Source organism: Nelusetta ayraudi, unplaced genomic scaffold, assembly GCF_046127955.1.
Source record: "Nelusetta ayraudi isolate G7.1 ecotype Tasmania unplaced genomic scaffold, CSIRO-AGI_Nayr_v1 ptg000128l, whole genome shotgun sequence".
Lineage (NCBI taxonomy): Eukaryota > Metazoa > Chordata > Actinopteri > Tetraodontiformes > Monacanthidae > Nelusetta > Nelusetta ayraudi.
Window position 1 is genome coordinate 987935 of NW_027466178.1, and position 17224 is coordinate 1005158.

At 48.1% G+C, this 17224-nt stretch overlaps 1 protein-coding gene across 1 annotated transcript; it reads left to right on the top strand.

Annotated features, from left to right (window-relative positions):
- Positions 1 to 1835: 1835 nt before the first annotated feature.
- Positions 1836 to 16649, top strand: zbtb4 (zinc finger and BTB domain containing 4). Its single transcript, XM_076050686.1, has 2 exons — positions 1836 to 1987; positions 8013 to 16649. The coding sequence occupies exon 2, from the start codon at positions 8029 to 8031 to the stop codon at positions 13501 to 13503; it is 5475 nt and encodes a 1824-aa protein (XP_075906801.1). The 5' UTR covers positions 1836 to 1987; positions 8013 to 8028; the 3' UTR covers positions 13504 to 16649.
- The last annotated feature ends 575 nt before the right edge of the window (positions 16650 to 17224 follow it).

Genomic DNA, 17224 nt, shown 5'->3' on the forward strand with positions numbered 1-17224 from the left:
GGAGAAAGAAAAAAAAAAACTCCATCCCTGTTGGGACCGTTGCACCAGATTTGCAACATGCAAGCTGCAATTTGCAGCGTCAAACAGTGTGCGCCGTGCACTACGCCTTGTAGAGGCGTTCAGGAGCCGCAGGAGGATTCAGCGTTGCCTCTCAGTCACTACCTTTACATGACACTGGAGAAAAGCAAATTATTGCCTGAGTCCGACTATGACCGGACAACTGAAGTGCATGTTAATGCGTTAGTTGGTGAACTCCGATTAAGACACAATTTTCTCCTTCATGGACACGCCTTAATAGTCTGACTTTAACTGGACAGTGCATGTGCGCATGCGCCACACCGCCCCCTGCTGGCATCGCGCCCCTGGAACTCAATCAAAATGAGGCGGTTTTACGAGTTTGTGTAACTGAGGACACAATTCCTTTGCAGGAGCAGTACGCAAACCTTCTCAGTTAATTTGTGTTCTCCAATAAGACTTTGCAACGACACAGTACTCTGGGTACTCTGGGTACCCTACGTACTCTGGGTACTCTGGGTACTCTGGATACCCTACGTACTCTGGGTACTCTGCACAACTTGCCAGTTGATACAGAACAATGGCGCTTCTCACCTGGAGTGGAATTGCTGCTGGTCCAGTTACAGTTTTGTTTATTTCATTTTTCTCACAGTGTCATAAACTACTGACACGTGGTCGGTGCTTTTGGCCTTCGTGTGCGTGAACTGCCCGAGCTGTGTTCATAAGCGTCATAGTGGGGCCCTCAGAGAGGAAACTCGCAAAACCGCGCACATTTTTTTGGAACCTGTGAAAAGTGTGAAGACAGCGGCCGCGGTGAGCGTCCAATGAAAGTTGTGAAAGTGTCGGCTGCAGCTTGTTTTTGGCACCTGACACTCACAGTGGACTTCAGGGCGGGATGTCTTAGTCCCCTTGTTGGACCCTTCTCCTATTCCTCGCTCTCTCTCTATCTCTCTCTCTGTTTCCCTCTCTCTCTCTCCCTCTCTCGCGGGGCCCTGAACTTTGTCCGAGCGCAGCGCCAAACCGCCGGTGCCTCTGCTACGCCTCTCCCTCTCTATTTCTTCCCAACTTCCCTCCTTCCGTGAAGTGCAGCAAGTTTTCTCCTCTCCTCTCCTCGTCCCGCCTCTTCACCGTCTTCGCCCTCGCGCCCTGTCCCTGTCCTGCATGTCCGTCCCGGCGCCCTGTCCCCGTCCCCGTGCCCGTGCCCGGGTTTCTCCCATTTTGGCGCCGTTCCTGTTTGTTTTCAGCCATTTTGGGGACTCACAGCGCTCGTAACAAACTGCTTAAATGGCGTCCTCTTGCACTGCTTGCACTCACACTGTCTCCCTCTGCCTCTCCCTCCCTCTGCCTATCGCTGGGCTTTTGTGTATATAAAGTAGTGTGTGTGTGTGTGTGTGTGTGTGTGTGTGTGTGTGTGTGTTGTGTGTGTGTAAAGGGAGAGAGGGAGCAACACTTCCACATAGAAAAGAAGATTGGATTGAGTGAAGGAGGAGGAAGGGGGGATTCACTTGCTGAGAAATAAAAAAAGAGCAAAAAAACACGAAGAATCGTGTGTCAGAAAAACTGGATGGACGGAGAGAGAGAGAGAGAGAGAGAGAGCAAGTTGGAGTGTGAGAATCGCGCCTGCCCTCTGTCTTCACACACTGCTGCCTGCATGTGTGTGTGTGTGTGTGTGTGTGTGTGTGCACCGCCTCTCCCTGCACTCACTCTCTCTCTCTCTCTCTCTCTCTCTCTCTCTCTCTCTCTGTCTCCCCCTCCCTTCCTCACTCTCTCCCTCCCTCCCTCCTTCCTTCCCTGCCCTCCCTCTCTCCCTCACACACTCAGACGGCGCGCGCACACACACACACACAGACCAAGGGGGAGAGGGAGGGCGAGAGAGAGAGAGAGAGAGAGAGAGAGAGAGAGAGAGAGAGAGAGAGGGAGTGTGAGGGGAGAGAACACATCGCAGCAGAGATGCAGCAGGAGGTTTTCCGAGGTACGTTCTTCTTGTATGCTTGCCTTCCTGAGAGACAGCCAGAGGAGAATAAGGAGGAAGAGAGGCTCAATTCTGTTGTTGTTTTTTTCCCCTGCTTGTTTTCCTGCTTCACTCTTCCGCTGCTGCTGCTGCTGCTGCTGCTGCTGCTGCTGCCGCTGGCAGTGGCGGCGGCAGCGTTGGCGGCGGCGGCGGTCACTCAGAGCGCGTGAAGAGGAGGAAAAAGGTTTTTTAATTTGAACTGTGTGCGTGTGTCAGGGCGTGAGCGCCCAGTGGGTGTGTGCGCGTCTGTGCAGCAGTGTGTGTGGGGAAGCGTTTTTTTTTTTTTTTTTTTTTTTTCCAGAGTGTGTTTGTGTATGTGCGTGTGTGTGTGTGTGTGTGCTGGGTCTGTTTGTGTGCGTGTGTGCGCCCGTCCGTCCACGCGCACGCACAGACCCAGCACACGCAGGCGCGTGCGTGCTCGTGTGTGTGTGTGTGTGTGTGTGTGCCAGTAACAGGCCTTCTCCCTCCGTCATCCTCCTCCCCTCCTCGCTCGCTGGCGCACCACGCACTTCTTTTTCAGCGAGAGAGCGATGACTCGCTCTCCCAGATTTGTGATGAAACTTTTAATTTATCGGAGCCTCTTTGCGTCTGTGTTGAGTCACCGCAGACGAGGTGCGAGGTTGAGGGGAAGAGGAGAAGGAGGGGGGGGGGAGTTGGGGGGGGGGGGGGCACCCCAGCACACGTCAGAACAGATGTGAGCTTTTGTTTTGTTGTTGGTGTCTGAACATGGTGGTCCAGTCTGAATCAGAATCACACGTTTCAAAAACAACTCGGCGAACGTCGTCCGACATTGAACATATCTGCTCCCGGCTACATGGTTCTGTCTCTGATTTCCGTTCATGGGCCGCCCCAGTTTGTCCTCCATTTTAGCCGCCTGTTGTTGTTGTTGTGCCGGCTCTCGTCTCAACGCAGAGCAGCGGAGCGGAGGGCATGTTTGATGTCAGCGCCGCCGTCATGGTTTGGGCCCAGAGCAGTTCCTCCCTTTTTGATTTCTCTTCCAAAACAATGGAACATCTGCTGCCAACTGCTCCACGTTTCTGTTTGTCATGTGTTGCCAAGGCCCCCCCCCCCCACCGACACAACCCCCTCCGGCTCCACCCCACCCCATCCGAAGCCCCCACAAAGCACTGTCTACCGTATATATACATATGACCCATGCAGGGGTAGAGGTCATAGGTCAGGCAAGAGGAAGTGTAGTTCCTCGCTGCGCTTGTGTTGTCATCACAGCGGCAGGTTCTTAACCAAGCCGTATATTTGTCTCCAAGTCTATTTATTCTATTTAGCAATAAAATGCGAGTCCAGTTCTAGTCCAGTGGTGGTCAAACCTTTTGACTGGTTGGGCCACAGTGGGTTGTAAAATGTGACAGCGCAGCAGCAGATAGATGGAGTGTTTTGGTGAGCCACCTCATAGGAGGAAAAACTACATGATGGGATATTATAGAAAACATCTTGTTTTAATGTCAACTGAAAATGAACCAAAGCAATGTTGCAACAAAATCAGTGTCTTTGAAGCCCCATGGTATTTAGCTCTTTATTGAAATGACTCTGAAAACACTGGAAACATCGAGCTATTTTATGGCTGACTGACTATTAATATAATTTCTTCAAGTTGGGCGGGCTGGATTAAAAAGTGTAACTGGCCACATATGGCCCCCAGGCCGTAGTTTGCCCACACCTGTTCTAGTCTTTGGGGGCGCAGAGGCCTGAGTTATTTCTGTTTATTTTGCAGGGTTAGGTTTTTTTTTTTTTAATGCCACATACATACATTGAGTAAAGTTTGTACAGCACTGTCTTTCCTAACGCAATATACATATATTACTGTGGATGTGCTGTTAATCAATTCATTATTAGTTAGCAGGCGGCTGCTGGGCATCATTGTGCCTCGGCGGTGCTAAAAATTCAAATCCATGAGACGTGGAACTTCAGCAGGGTTTTTCACGCCCCCTTCTGCAGGATCCCAGTGTGAAATTGAAAATGATTTTGGGGAAATTATGTTAAAAAGGTCACCGGTGTAGTGTTACTTGCTCTCTGAGGGTGCTTTTTTTTTCCTCCCGTTGCAGCGAGTGGAATGATGGGAATTACGTGCTGGGCTGAGAACTAAGGGAGTGTGGAAAGTGTGGCGTCCTTTTAGGCAGCGGCAGGCCCGCTGGTGCGTGGAGCGGAACAGTGTTTGAAAAAAAACAAATGACGACAGTTTACACATGGGGAGAGCAGGATAGATGGGTGAGGGTGGGGATGAGGGTGGAGGTGGGGGAGAGGATGGGTTTGTCACGCTGGGGGGGGGGGATCTGAAAAAAACAGGAAACCGCAACATGTGAACATAGGGAGAGCCATGTTTGAAGTTGATCCTCGCTCCCCCTTTGCTCACACCACCACAACCACTCCCCGACCCACAACCAGCTCGGCTGACCTCCCTCCCTCCCTCCATCCCTCTATCCGTCCCTCCATCCCTCCCTCACTCCCTCCCTCCATCCCATCTGGCCAGGTCCACCTCCATCTCTTGGCCGGGGGGTTGCACAGAGTTCAGTAGCTGTTCGAACTAACGATGCCCGGCCCCTCTCTAACTAGCACACACACACACACACACACACACTCCTCTCTTCACACACCAAATGCTGCTCCGAGAGCTGGGCCCCTCCGGCTGCCCCTCACTGGAAAGAAAGCCCAACCGACACCTTCCTCTGCACACACACACACACACACACACACACACACACACACACACACACACACACACTGGCCCACCGGCTGGAACACCGAGGCCCCCCGCACGTCTGCCTCGTAGCCACTCTCTTCGTAAAACCCTCCAATTCACAAACACATTCGCAGGCTACAGGGGCACATCGCAACAACAAACTACACCTAGATGAGAATAAAAAACGGCCTGAAGATAATTGAACAAATGCCTGGACCTCAAGTATCAAGGCCTCCGGCTGGTTGCGGAGCAAACAGAATTTCCCCAGGATTAGGGATCAACATTTTTGGTGATCCTCACAGTCCTAACAAACTATTTTCTCCTCACGTAAAGCTATTATCACTCCTATTGTGGGAGTCAGTGGAAATGTGTGCGTGTCTGTGTGTTGTTCAAAATACTTGTTAACGCCTCTTAACATTGAAACTAAAATTAAATCAGTTTCCATTAGGAAAAAATATGTTAAATTCAGTGATCAGAGCTTCATGTGTTAATTATGAGATGCGCTTAAATTGAGTATAACGCTTCGTTTCAGAGCAAAGTTAGGTGTCAGCGCTGGTATTTTTTTTCTGCAAAGAGCTTAATAGCACAAGCGAAGTCAGAATTTAAGAGAGATTCCTTTGAGATGGTGGATGGTGGCAAAGAAAAGGAAAAAAAAAACAGGCGATGGATATTCACAGCTATTTGTCTGTCAGCACAAGTGCGGAAATAAACAGATTGCTCAACGGCTGGTTCAAGGCCTTGAGCAGCCATCGCAGCCAGACTGTCCTGCCTCGTGTTATGCAAGGCGGCTTTTTGCGTCAGCGGTGCGATTGAATTCAGACGACCACTGAGCAGTGTTTTTCAAGGTCATAATGTCTTACATGTTCTGTAGATAGTCGTGTATTGGTGTGGTGCAGTATTTTTTCGTTGTTGCAAAAATTAAAACTATATAACTATTAAGTTAAAAAAGTGTTCAAGGTAGATTTATGTGCAGGTTTTTTTTTTTTTTTTTTTTTTTTTACTGTTTTGAGTCATTTGAGAATGAAGCGAATACTCAGAATCGAAAGGCCTCGTGAAAACGGTTGTGCAATGCAAATGGGGAGCTTTTGTAAACCGTGACAGGAACACTATTGACTCAATATTATTATTGGTTTTGGTATTACTTGGTCTTCCTCATGGTGTTTTTTTGGCAGCTACGAGTGGTAGGACCTGTTCGTCCAGTCGTTGTGATTTTATGACACCGTTAGCATTAATGGAATAGCACCTAAGCGGTAGACTGGCTTGTTTGTTTTGCACAGAACATCCTGTTGCAGAAAGGTGCGGGAACGGTCTTGCTCCCCTTTATTTTTTGGGGGGAAATCTTTGCCTGGACATCCTTTTTTTTTTACTATCATCATCAGTGATGGTTGTAGGCCTCTAAATCACACATAATCTATACCTGTGTGGAAAACGGTATACATTGTTTCCCTGCGCGTTCCATGCGTCTATTTAAATCCCCTGGCCCCGAGGAAGCCGCCTGTCACAGTCAGACTGCGTGTTGTGCAGACTCTGCTTGTGCACCGTCTGCGTGCGTCACAGGGAGGCGAAGAAAAAGAACGAGGGGGCGTCATACGCATTTTCTTGTCCGCGCCGCCAGCGTCAGATGAGACGGTGAAATTTTTAGCCTTAGCACGTCTCTCGCTGCGTCCGCCCACTTGTGGCAGGCTGGCGCTTGCCATGAGGGATTTCCTGCACAACATCTATCTATCGCTCAGCGAATGTGAGCCGCCATTGAGGCCCGTTTGGAGACCAAAATGACGAAATGTCGTCGTGCATCCTTCTCATCTAGTCAGATCATTTTGAATAAGAGAAAACCTGCTTCATTTATTCTAATTTTATTTTTTTTGTTGTTCAAGTGACCCCTCCAGATTTCCTGCACTTCTTTCCACCCGCGTCCTCAACATTGGGGCGTTCAGGCTCAGCTCTTTGCTTTTGAATATCAGCTACTAGTGGGTCCTTAAAGTTAAACTACTTTATGCGTTTGTTTGTTTTTTTGTCATTTCATTTCTCACTGTCTGGACTGTGGCGAACACGTGAGTGCGTGTGTGTCACTCAGCTGTGTACACATGTATGTTTGTTTATGTGATTGTATGCGTGCAATGTGATTGTGTTTGTCTACGTGCTGGCAGTTTTGTCGCGTGTTTGCCCGGGCTTCTGTCTGTCTGACTGTCTGTTCAGACCCCCCCCCAAAACCCCACCACCAGCTCTCTCTCTCTCTGTCTCTCTCTCCCTAACCCTCACTCTTTCTTTCTCCAGTTCTCTATCACCCTTTCACTCTCCCTCATCCTCACCCGCTCGCTCGCTCGCTCGCTCTCCCTCCTCTTCCCTCTGCAATAACAGTGCTGACCTAGTTTCTGCCTGTTCAGGGCTGCCTGTGGAATTTTACAGCCGCCTGCCTTCCTGGCTGCTCTGCTGCTCAAAAACGCAGGCAGAAAAGCATGACTGAGGATTTTTTTTCTACCCTTGTCGCATCGTTATGGCTTTATACCTTCTCCCTTCTTCGGCAGCCTTAAACAAATGGTTCCATTTTGAATAAGTAATAACAGAGCATTGGCTCACATACATGTGGGTCTATATGGGGAAATTACTGGTGGACTGCATCTGCCACCATGACAGACGAATTAGAATGTAAATGAGAATACCCTGTCGCTCATCTCCCCACAGCTTAGCTGGGATTGTACCGGATGCAGAGGGTGGAAAAACGCCCCTTTGCTGTGCATATGCAATCTCCCTCTCTTCGCTTCCCCTCTCCCCCTCCCTGGTTCCCTCACGCCTTTTCTCTGCAAATAAACAGTCAGAGTCGTGCCCGCTAAATGCTAGCCCCAGCCAGAAATGGCTAACGGGGCCTTTGACTTGAAATGCGTGAGAGCGGAACTATTTTTACTTGCATTAAGGCCACCACTGTTCTCAATCTTGATTAAATCTGAACGGCTTTCAATTAAGCGGCGGGAATGTTGTGTCACAGCCGAGTGAGATGGATCGCTGGAATGCCATTTTGAAGGCTTGGCTGTGGCATGCTGAAATCCAAACCAGCACTGCCGCAGATTTATTCCTTCCCCCCTACCCGCTCACTCCTCTCACTCACCATTCCTGGCCGAGCTGTTAAGAGTTCAGCATTGCCGGAGCATTTAGATTTCTTTTCCCTTCCAGGGGCATCGTGACCACTCCTACAAAACTTTTGGATGTAATCATAATTATTCCCTTTATCTTAGAGTAAATGTATGCTAAAATAATTATCTTAAGATGTTAATGATTCTTGTACCTGTCTTTCAGATTTCGGGGGCCGGTCATGGTGTCCAGTGAGAAGGTATGGGACCCCCTCCATGTGGGCCTTATTCAGTCACGTCTGAATGAGCAACACCTGAGGACTGGGTTGCCTCCACCTTTCAACCTCACGCACGGTGCAGCGAAGGACACCTCTCACTACCACAGCCAGCAGTCATCACCCTCGTCTTCCCAGCAACTGTCATTCACGGCAGTGGACGCCCTTCATCCGGTCCGGGCCACCTCTCAGTTTCATCAGTCTGTCACAAACTGCAGCTCAAATAAGAACAGAGGGATCTGCAAACCCTCTCAGTCTGAGGAAGAGGAGAAGGAAGGAGGGGAAGCTGAGGATTTAGAGATGAAGGGTAAAAGGCACGGAGGCCGTGGAGAGGCTGCAATGGAAGACAGGCTGGAGGACATGGCTGACGGATCTAAAAATGCAAAAATCACCCTAAGCTTCCCACTTAGTGCCGCCCCTCTTCCAGCCTCTCTGACCTCTCCAAACCACTGTCGAAGCTCCTCCTCTTCCTCCCCTTCACCACATCGACGGCGGCCATCCTCCAAGAGTTCAGACGAGGGGTCACTGTGGAAACTGGATGCCACCATGGACATTAAACACAGACATTTCAAGCCGCCGAGGCATGACAGCTCTCCGTCCTCATCACCGTCCTCCTCTTCATCTCCAATGACTGTTCAGGCACTGATCAGGAAGGACATAAAATCTCCGCCTCCTCTTAAGTGCTCAAAACTAAATCCAGAGACTCAGTTTCACAGGTCGCCCCCAAGACCCTCAAACGGGTCTTTGGGGCTCAGTTATGGTGGCGAAGGATGGGATGAGAGACATCGGTTGGCCAATGGTACAGCATCACCATCTCAAACTGCCCAGATCCTCTTCAGTCTGGGTACATCCGCATATCAGAGAGGTGGGGACTTAGAGAGGAGAGAGAAAATAACAGGGAGACCCACGGGGAAATTGGGAAGCTCTCATGGACCAAGTCTGCACCCACCCACCCTTCATCTCCCACCTCCTTTACCCCCACCCCCTCCTCCCCCATCAGAGGGCCTGACAGCACCCCCCCACTCGTCCTCCTACTCCCCCACTGACAGCCTGAAGCCGGAGTTGATCTGTGGAGTGTGCCATCGGCTTTTCAGTTCTGCCTCCTCACTAACAGTCCACATGCGGCTGCATCGCGGAAGTCGAGCCCTCAGCTGCCGTTACTGTGGCAAAGTCTTTATCCACAGCAAGAGACTGCAGTCCCATGAGGCCTCCTGCAGGATTCCAAGCTTGCCCTCTAGCAGCTTGGGCCCCCCTTCTCTCACTGTGCAGCCAAAGCAGGAGCCCCTGGAGGAGGGTGAGGTGAGAGTAGAGGGGGGAGTGATTGTCGGAGAAACAGACATCACCAAGGCGCGGCCGGGAAAGAAACCACGAAGCTTGCTGGCACGAATCCAAGGTGATGATGCAGCAGCCACGGAGATACTCGAGGGTGATGAGCACCATTTTGTGAAGGTGGTGGATGGCAATGTCATTTACTTCTGCTCTGTGTGTGAACGTTCTTACATGACTTTATCCAGCCTAAAGCGCCACTCTAATGTACATTCATGGCGGCGCAGATACCCATGCCATTACTGTGACAAGGTCTTTGCCCTGGCTGAGTACCGCACAAAGCACGAGGTGTGGCACACAGGAGAACGCCGCTATCAGTGTATTTTCTGTTGGGATGCCTTTGCCACCTACTACAATCTGAAAACACACCAAAAGGCTATTCATGGGATAAATCCCAGTCTCATTTCAAGTGAAAAGACAGCTAACGGAGGTTATAAGCAGAAAGCTAATGCCCTCAAGCTCTATCGCCTTCTCCCAATGCGCTCCCAGAAGAGACCCTACAAGACTTACAGTGACAGTTTGCACAATGGTCTGCTTTTGCCACCAACCGAAACACCTTCGCTTTCACTTCCTGGTCTGGGCTGTACTCTAAGCTCTGAAGACCTTCAAAGCCTCATAAGTCGGTCCCACCAGGTAAAGCCTGACCCAGATGCCTTCCCTGATGGCTTCCCCGTTTCACTGGCTGCTGATCATGGTAGCTTCTCAGCACTAACGTCTCTTTCCCAAACAAACATGCCAGAAGTTAGAAAGCATGACAATGAGCCCCATGAATTTGAGCAAGGAAGAGGCAGTGACAGCTTCAAAATGTCCAGTTGCAGCAAAACCAAAACTCCCAAGAATGGGAGAAGCACAGAATCGAGCATGCCCTCTGTAATAACATATGGACATACAAAACCGTCAGTCATAGTTCATGGAACAACGGTGTCATCCTCTGTCATTGTCCACAGCAATCAGGTCAGCTCTCGAAGTGAAAAAAACCAAATGAACAGCCCACCCCCTGATTTTAGCAGCAGCAATCAGACTTCACACAAAAACAGTCCCCGGACAATAAAAACACACAGAGATAGTGCAGAAAGCCATAGGAAGAGGTCAAGAGACAATTCTGATGCATCGGAAGAGCTCTTAGGAAGTAGGCATGAAACAGAGGTCAGCAAATTATCTCACAAATCTCGCAAATCTCACAGCAAAGGTGGCATCTCTAACTCAAAGCAGCCGTCAGCATTTCAAGGGTCACAGGTCAAAGAGGCAGGGCCACTGTGCCAGATTACCGTGCGCATTGGGGAGGAAGCAATAGTGAAGCGCAGCATCTCTGAAACAGACCTTAGAAGAGACAAGAGCCATTCTCCTCCCAAAACTAAACGAAGTGAAACATCGTCAGTACGAGAAGCCAAGGAAGCACGCCATTCTCACTCCCACCACCACCATAAACACCACCTTCACCGTAGAGCTAGCCCGGAAACAGAGGGTGAGAAGGAAGAGGAAGAATACGAGGAGGAGGTCAAGAAAAAGAGCTCCAAATCCCACAATGAAGTGAGGGAGTACTACTTTCGCCAGGAGGTCCGTGAACAGGACAGTGACCATGACACACAGGATAATTTATGGCGCCCTTACTACTCCTACAAGCCTAAACGGAAAGCCCAAGCACACCTACAGAGGGTTAAAAGCTGGCAGAGAAAACTAAAGTACAAGCGATCTCTTCGGCTGAAGAGGAGGACAGAGAGGCTGAATAACCATGTGGATAAAGACACAGATAAATCACAAGATGAGAATGAAGATGAAAAGATTGAGGAAGAAAAAATGTCAATATCCAACCAAGACATGGGGCAGAAGAAAAAAAGGAAAGATTCTACGCCTTCACCTTCAAAGGAGAAAAACAAAAATGCAGACAAAGAAGTGAAAGAGACCCGTCTTAAGGCTCCTTCTCCTTCTCTGCACTCTCCACGGCCTCCTGTGTCTACCTCAGTAGCTCCTGTGGGAATAAAAAGGCGGCCTTGGACGAATGGGAACGCAGCAGAGTGTGGTACATGTGGCCGCTGGTTCTCAAGTCCCAGAAAGCGAGACAAACACGAGCTGAGCCATCTGCTTGAGTTTGTCTGCCTCTTCTGCCGAGCCACTTTCCCCTCAAGGGATAAATTGGAAGACCACCAGAGAGCCCAACATCCTAAACCCACTGAGGCATCTTCTGTACCCCCTAAAGTGGCACTGGGTGAACAAACTGAAGGAGATAAATCTCTGTCACCAATTGCAAAGGATGATAATGTCAAAGGTGGGCAAGCAGGCCAAGTAGGGAGCAGCTCAAGTCCGAGTCGCCTCAGCAGAAGAGCGTTATCACGACACACATGTCCACAGTGTCACAAGGTGTGTAAAACCTCTTCAGCACTAACGCGCCACATCAGACGTCATGACTTAAGCAGTTCTCCAGAAAGAGAAAGGGAAGAAAAAGACTCACAGCCAAACACAGCAGACAAAGTTTTAAATGCTGATGGAAAAGACCCAGAGACTCAGAAAGACCAGGTTCCCACTGCGCTGTCGGTTTCAGTTATCAGCTACTCAACACCAGACCCAGCCACCGTCAGTGGTGACGGTTTGGCACCACTGCAGCATGAAGGCCCTTTTGGTGAACGGACAGATGAACAGCAGATGTCAGAATCCAGTGACAAACCAGACATGACAGTGCCCTCAGACCCAGCTCCAGAGGGGAAACCCAGCCGATCCTTAGACCCCTCATCAGAAAACACTGTTAACCACACACCAACTCAAGACAAGTGTACACCTGTCCCACCGTCCGCACTACAGAGTGTGCTAGTCATGAATGGATCTGAATGTTTGGATTATCGCACCCCAAGCAAGAAGAACCAGGACAACCAGATCCATAGACTACCCAGCCCTGCGCACATTATGGCATCCACCAACACCTCTCCAAATATGCCTATGACGTCACACACCAGAATAACCACTGCTGCTCCTTCTGTTTCCATGACAACGGCTCTCATCTCTGAGGGCGGATTCATGAAACGGGATGGGGTCATTATGGACAGAGAGAGGCAGGGCGGGAGTGGTTTATTTGTTTGTGCCAGCTATGAGGAACCACCTATAGTCCAGGACCTCAGAGTTCAGGCGATATCTAGGAGCCCTTCTCCAAATGAAGCACAGGACTTGACCATGTCATCCATTCTAGCGAGAGAGCGCGAGAAAGAGAGGCAAAGAGAGAAAGAAAAAGAGCTAGAGAGACAAACAGAGAGGGAGAAAGAAAAAGAAATTGTAAAGGAGAGAGAAAAAGAGGCAGAGAGGGTTCAGCAATTGAGTAGGCGTCCACACACCCCAGAGGAACAGATCACTCTGCTGGTCCCGAAAGAAGAGCCCTTAAGCCCTGTGCCATCCACCCAGCACATAGCCTCCCAAAGTACTGTTAATGGCCCCTCGTCACACAAGCATATTCCCAAGTCCCCCTCCCGGTCCCCCTCAACTATTGGACTGTTAGCTCAAGCCAAACACCAGGTTCACTCCAGTTCACAAGGACTTGAAAGGCTCTCATTGCCCACCGGAGCAGCTGGTGCCGGTGATCGCCCCTCTGCCCATGCCCTACTTCTACCCCGAGCTCCCCAAGCACCTGAACCCGCGCAACAAGACACTTTTTCTTCCAGAGACTCCCAACATGCCAGCGTGACCCCAGTGGGCTACCCTGCCCAGAATTATCCCCTACCCCTTGTTGTGCCAGATACCTACGGCTCTAGTAAGAAGCAAGATGAAAACCTGCTCATACCACCCTATACTGCCGGAGCTATCCCCCTGGGCCCACTGGGAAAAATGATAGTCCCTAATGGCGGAGAACTGGCCAAGCTACCATTCTATCCAGACCCTTACCTGCTCTACGGGCCCCAGCTGCTGGCCTATCCTTATAACCTGGCAGCTCTTCCTGTGGCTTTGAATATGATGGCACCTGGAGGGGACAAGGTGGAGCCTTTGCCTTTCCTCCCTGCAATCTTCAACTACGCTGCCACAGCCGGACCCTACATGGGCGCAGCCCCACATCCCCTTGTTGCAAGTCCAAATCTGTACAGTAGCAGCGGGGGCAGCAGCAAGAAGCAAAGAGACAGCAGCAGCGGCAAACCATAGGGCATGGACACATGATGAGGAATACAAATTAATCGGGGATAGCCTGGACTGTGCCAGCAAGGGGGCATGCCCACCGGGTCACTGAGTACATTCACACAGTACCCCTTCCTGTCTTCTAAACAGTCAGAATCAGAGCTAGGCATAAATAAGAAGAAGGTTAAAGGGCGACGGAGAAAAGAGACAGGGAGAGAGACTGATATGATAGTGACATATCGTGACTCCCCTCTCTTTACTCCCGCTCACCTCTGCTCTTTTTGTCTTGCTGCAGTGTGATGTAGTTCTAGAGCTTGATTAATCTTCTTCTCTGATTCATTATATTATCTATAAGTATAAGAACTGCTAACAGGGAGTAAGGGTGTGTGTGTGTGTGTGTGTGTGTTGTGTGAAAAATAATTAGTTCAGTCTGCTTCCCTTTATAGTCACCACATAACGAGGATAAATGCTCTTCAGGGAAGGCTTATTTGGACAAGTATGAGGGATGAGACATGGGAGTCATGAAAGAAGTGGTACATAAACAACTCAAAAGTTGAATATGTTTTAAGGAGTGAATGTGAATGCCAGTTTATTATGTTGTCATGAGAGTTATATTCTTCCTGCTCATGTGTGCAGGTCCTTCCTTGTGCATGCAGAGCTGGGCTAAAGCACGTAGCGTGTGTGTGTGTGCGTGCGTGCGTGCGTGCGTGCGTGCGTGCGTGCGTGCGTGCGTGTGTGTGTGTGTGTGTGGCAGAGTGACGAATGTCTGGATCATTCCATGTGAGACGCACACAGCATTCCTGCTTTTGTTGGGATTGCACCTGTAGGGTCAATGTGTAGAAGTGTATTTAGAAATATGATGCCTCATATCCGAAATCACAACAAAGTTGATGCTGTGGCTGGACACAAGTCTATGACAATGACAGATCCTCTGTGCTCCTGAATGTCTCAGCTAACCTGGCGACTTTGTGGCCGGATGACACTGTAGGATCTGTATAGCATTCACCATAGTTTATACCTTATGTGCACAGAATATAAAAAAAAAGTAGTGGTCACTTAAAGGGACACTTGTAGCTGCTTTGGATATGTAGCTGGCCACTGGGTAAGAATTTTAAGGCTGTCAGAGCATTGCACTTCCGTTCTTCATCTCATTTCCTTGACATGAAAAATAAAAGAAAGGAAAAAGAATAAAAACTAGTCAGTCTTCATCATGCACAGCTTTTTTTTCTCCTCGAACAGAGAAGAGAAAGGCTCCATTTCTTTAGTTAGGAACGGAAAGTGAGGAATGGAAAATACAAAAATGGATTCAGGGTATTGAGTTATTTCTGGACAGGAAAAGAAATATATGGGCACAAAGCTGTCGGACTCCGGAGGAGAGAGCCCAACAGAAACTACTTTAGAGACAAAAGGCGTTGTTGCCCCCGAGCTGAGGGGAGATTGGACATTTCCCCTGTGGTCAAATAGGTAGGATATGGCTGAGTTAAGCTGCCTAATTGTTGGCTAAACCAACTCCCCCCCAGGTGCAATCCTGGGGCCTTTTTGTTACGTGTAACGTTATCTTTATATGTTTCCTTTTGTTAAACTATGTTGTCTTTTTATGTTGTTTAGCCCTCTTACCAGATGGGGAAAGACTTCAGCGTAAAAAGGGGGAGTAAGCTTAAAAATATGAATGTAAATTTAGTCATGAGGTTTTATGAAGTACAGCTGCATTAATAGTAGAGTTGGTTTCAGTTCCTTTGTTATTTTTGTTTTTTTATGACACAAATAACCTGTTAAAGAACCGTATAACGTCTGGTATGCATATATACAGTAGTCCTAGGATCCTGTCAGTAAACTTGGGTTCTGTATCCACAAAGCATGAGCAACACTTGCTTCCTAACCGTTTATATCCTCAGCAGATCTGGCATCATGTGCACAGCTTTTTTATCACTTTTTCCTTTCCGTGTTTTTTTTTCCTCTATTCACCTTCCATATCTCTTTTTAGTATATATATTATTTTGGCATTTTATCAGTCAGTGCAGGCCTAATGTTGGAAGTGAATAACAAAACCTGCAGCCCCAGCTTACAGATACAACTTAGGAGCTGTTCAATTCTCCCTCTGCACTCACAAACTACACCTCCTCTGAATGAAGTACATATGCCAGTGTGTGCGTGTGCGTGTTTGTTTTTTGAGCGCGTGTGTGCATGTGTGATGGTACCAGGGCACCTTCTGTCTCAGGCAGGGGGTGTTTAAAAACACACAACGTGACCAACTGCAGGGGCGCACGAGCAACCCCTCGGGAGTGGTTACAAGCCTTTTCTTTTCCTGCGTTGGCGTACGTGTTCTGTGTACGAGAAGCGAGCGAGCAACTGTGCGATTAAGAAAACCAAAATACTGTAAATCTGCCTAAGCAGCATAACCCCATGGCAATATATGGGCCACCTGTTATCTTTTTTGTGTTCTTTGACACTTCTCTGTGGGTTAGGTTCAGTGTTAAAAATATAAAACAAAACAAAAAACAAGCCTTGCTGTCTCTAATATCTCAAGCCATTCCTGTAGATGGACATGTTTGTGTTTTTTGGACCATTTCTTATGCCATAGTTTGCCATCACGGTTATCATACAGACCAAAAGCATGCAAAATCAACGTATTGTAGTGACTGGACTGGAATCTGGTGGTAATATACAACTATTTACTGTATGTTTTAGTTTAAAATGAATGTGCCTCTGCTTTGATATTTAAATAATGATCTCTAGTAAGATGCGGATTTCAAATGTTACGGTGCCTTGTTATGGCATAAGAAATTTGAAGGGTAAAGGAACATTTTCTTGAGATATGATGAGACAATTTGGAGATAGATCTCTCGGCTTTGTTTGCTATGAAGCTGTTCATAGATGTAGGGGTGTGGCTAAACTGTTTTGGTATCGTGTACATGTCTAGGGTAAAACTGTGCCATATAGAGCCCACAAAATATGTTAATGTTATTTTTAAAAGATGTTTTAATGTTGCCTGATGACTCTGTCTTTAGATTTGATACAAAGGCTTGTAGCCACAGCTCTCCCAAAGTCCGTAGTCTCCTTTCTCCCCACATTCTTCCTGTTCTCTCGCCCCCTCACCCCTCGTTTCCATCTCCCTTTCTTTCTCTCTGCTGCAATCAAACAAAATAAAGTATTAACCTGATGACTCAATGAAATCAGCTCTTGTGTGGTCTGGTGTCATTTCACATTGCTTACTCCTTAGAGCTTTAAGGGTGTTTTCAACTAATAGGGAACTTGTCCAAGCAGAACCGATTAACGATATCACATCCACACTAAGATGTCACAGATCTGTTTGTTTATGTGTAACGCTGATGTAAACTCTGTGGATCATTTTAATTTAATATTGATTGCAGTTAACAGGTTTATTATATATATATATTTTTTAAAACTATCCCAAAAGCTACTTCCTGATATGCAAACCGGGAGATGATTACCACTTCCTGTTGAGGGTTTCCAGAGCATTCCCACTAGTGACACTCTGTGGCTCAAATGGAAACTGCCCGCTTGGTGCAAACGGTCTGTGCTTTTTTCTCTCTTTTTTTTTTAAAGTAACATTCAAAGTGAAATTCTAAAGGAAAAAGTCTGTAAATAGCAACTAAAAAAAACCTGAGAGGTAACTATTGAGGATCTGTCAGTGGATGCTTATATATACTGTGTTATAGAGTGATAGCTCTAGTGGCAGTATGTCTGTGATTTGGTCATTTTATTTTCAATCTATAAAAACCTTGTT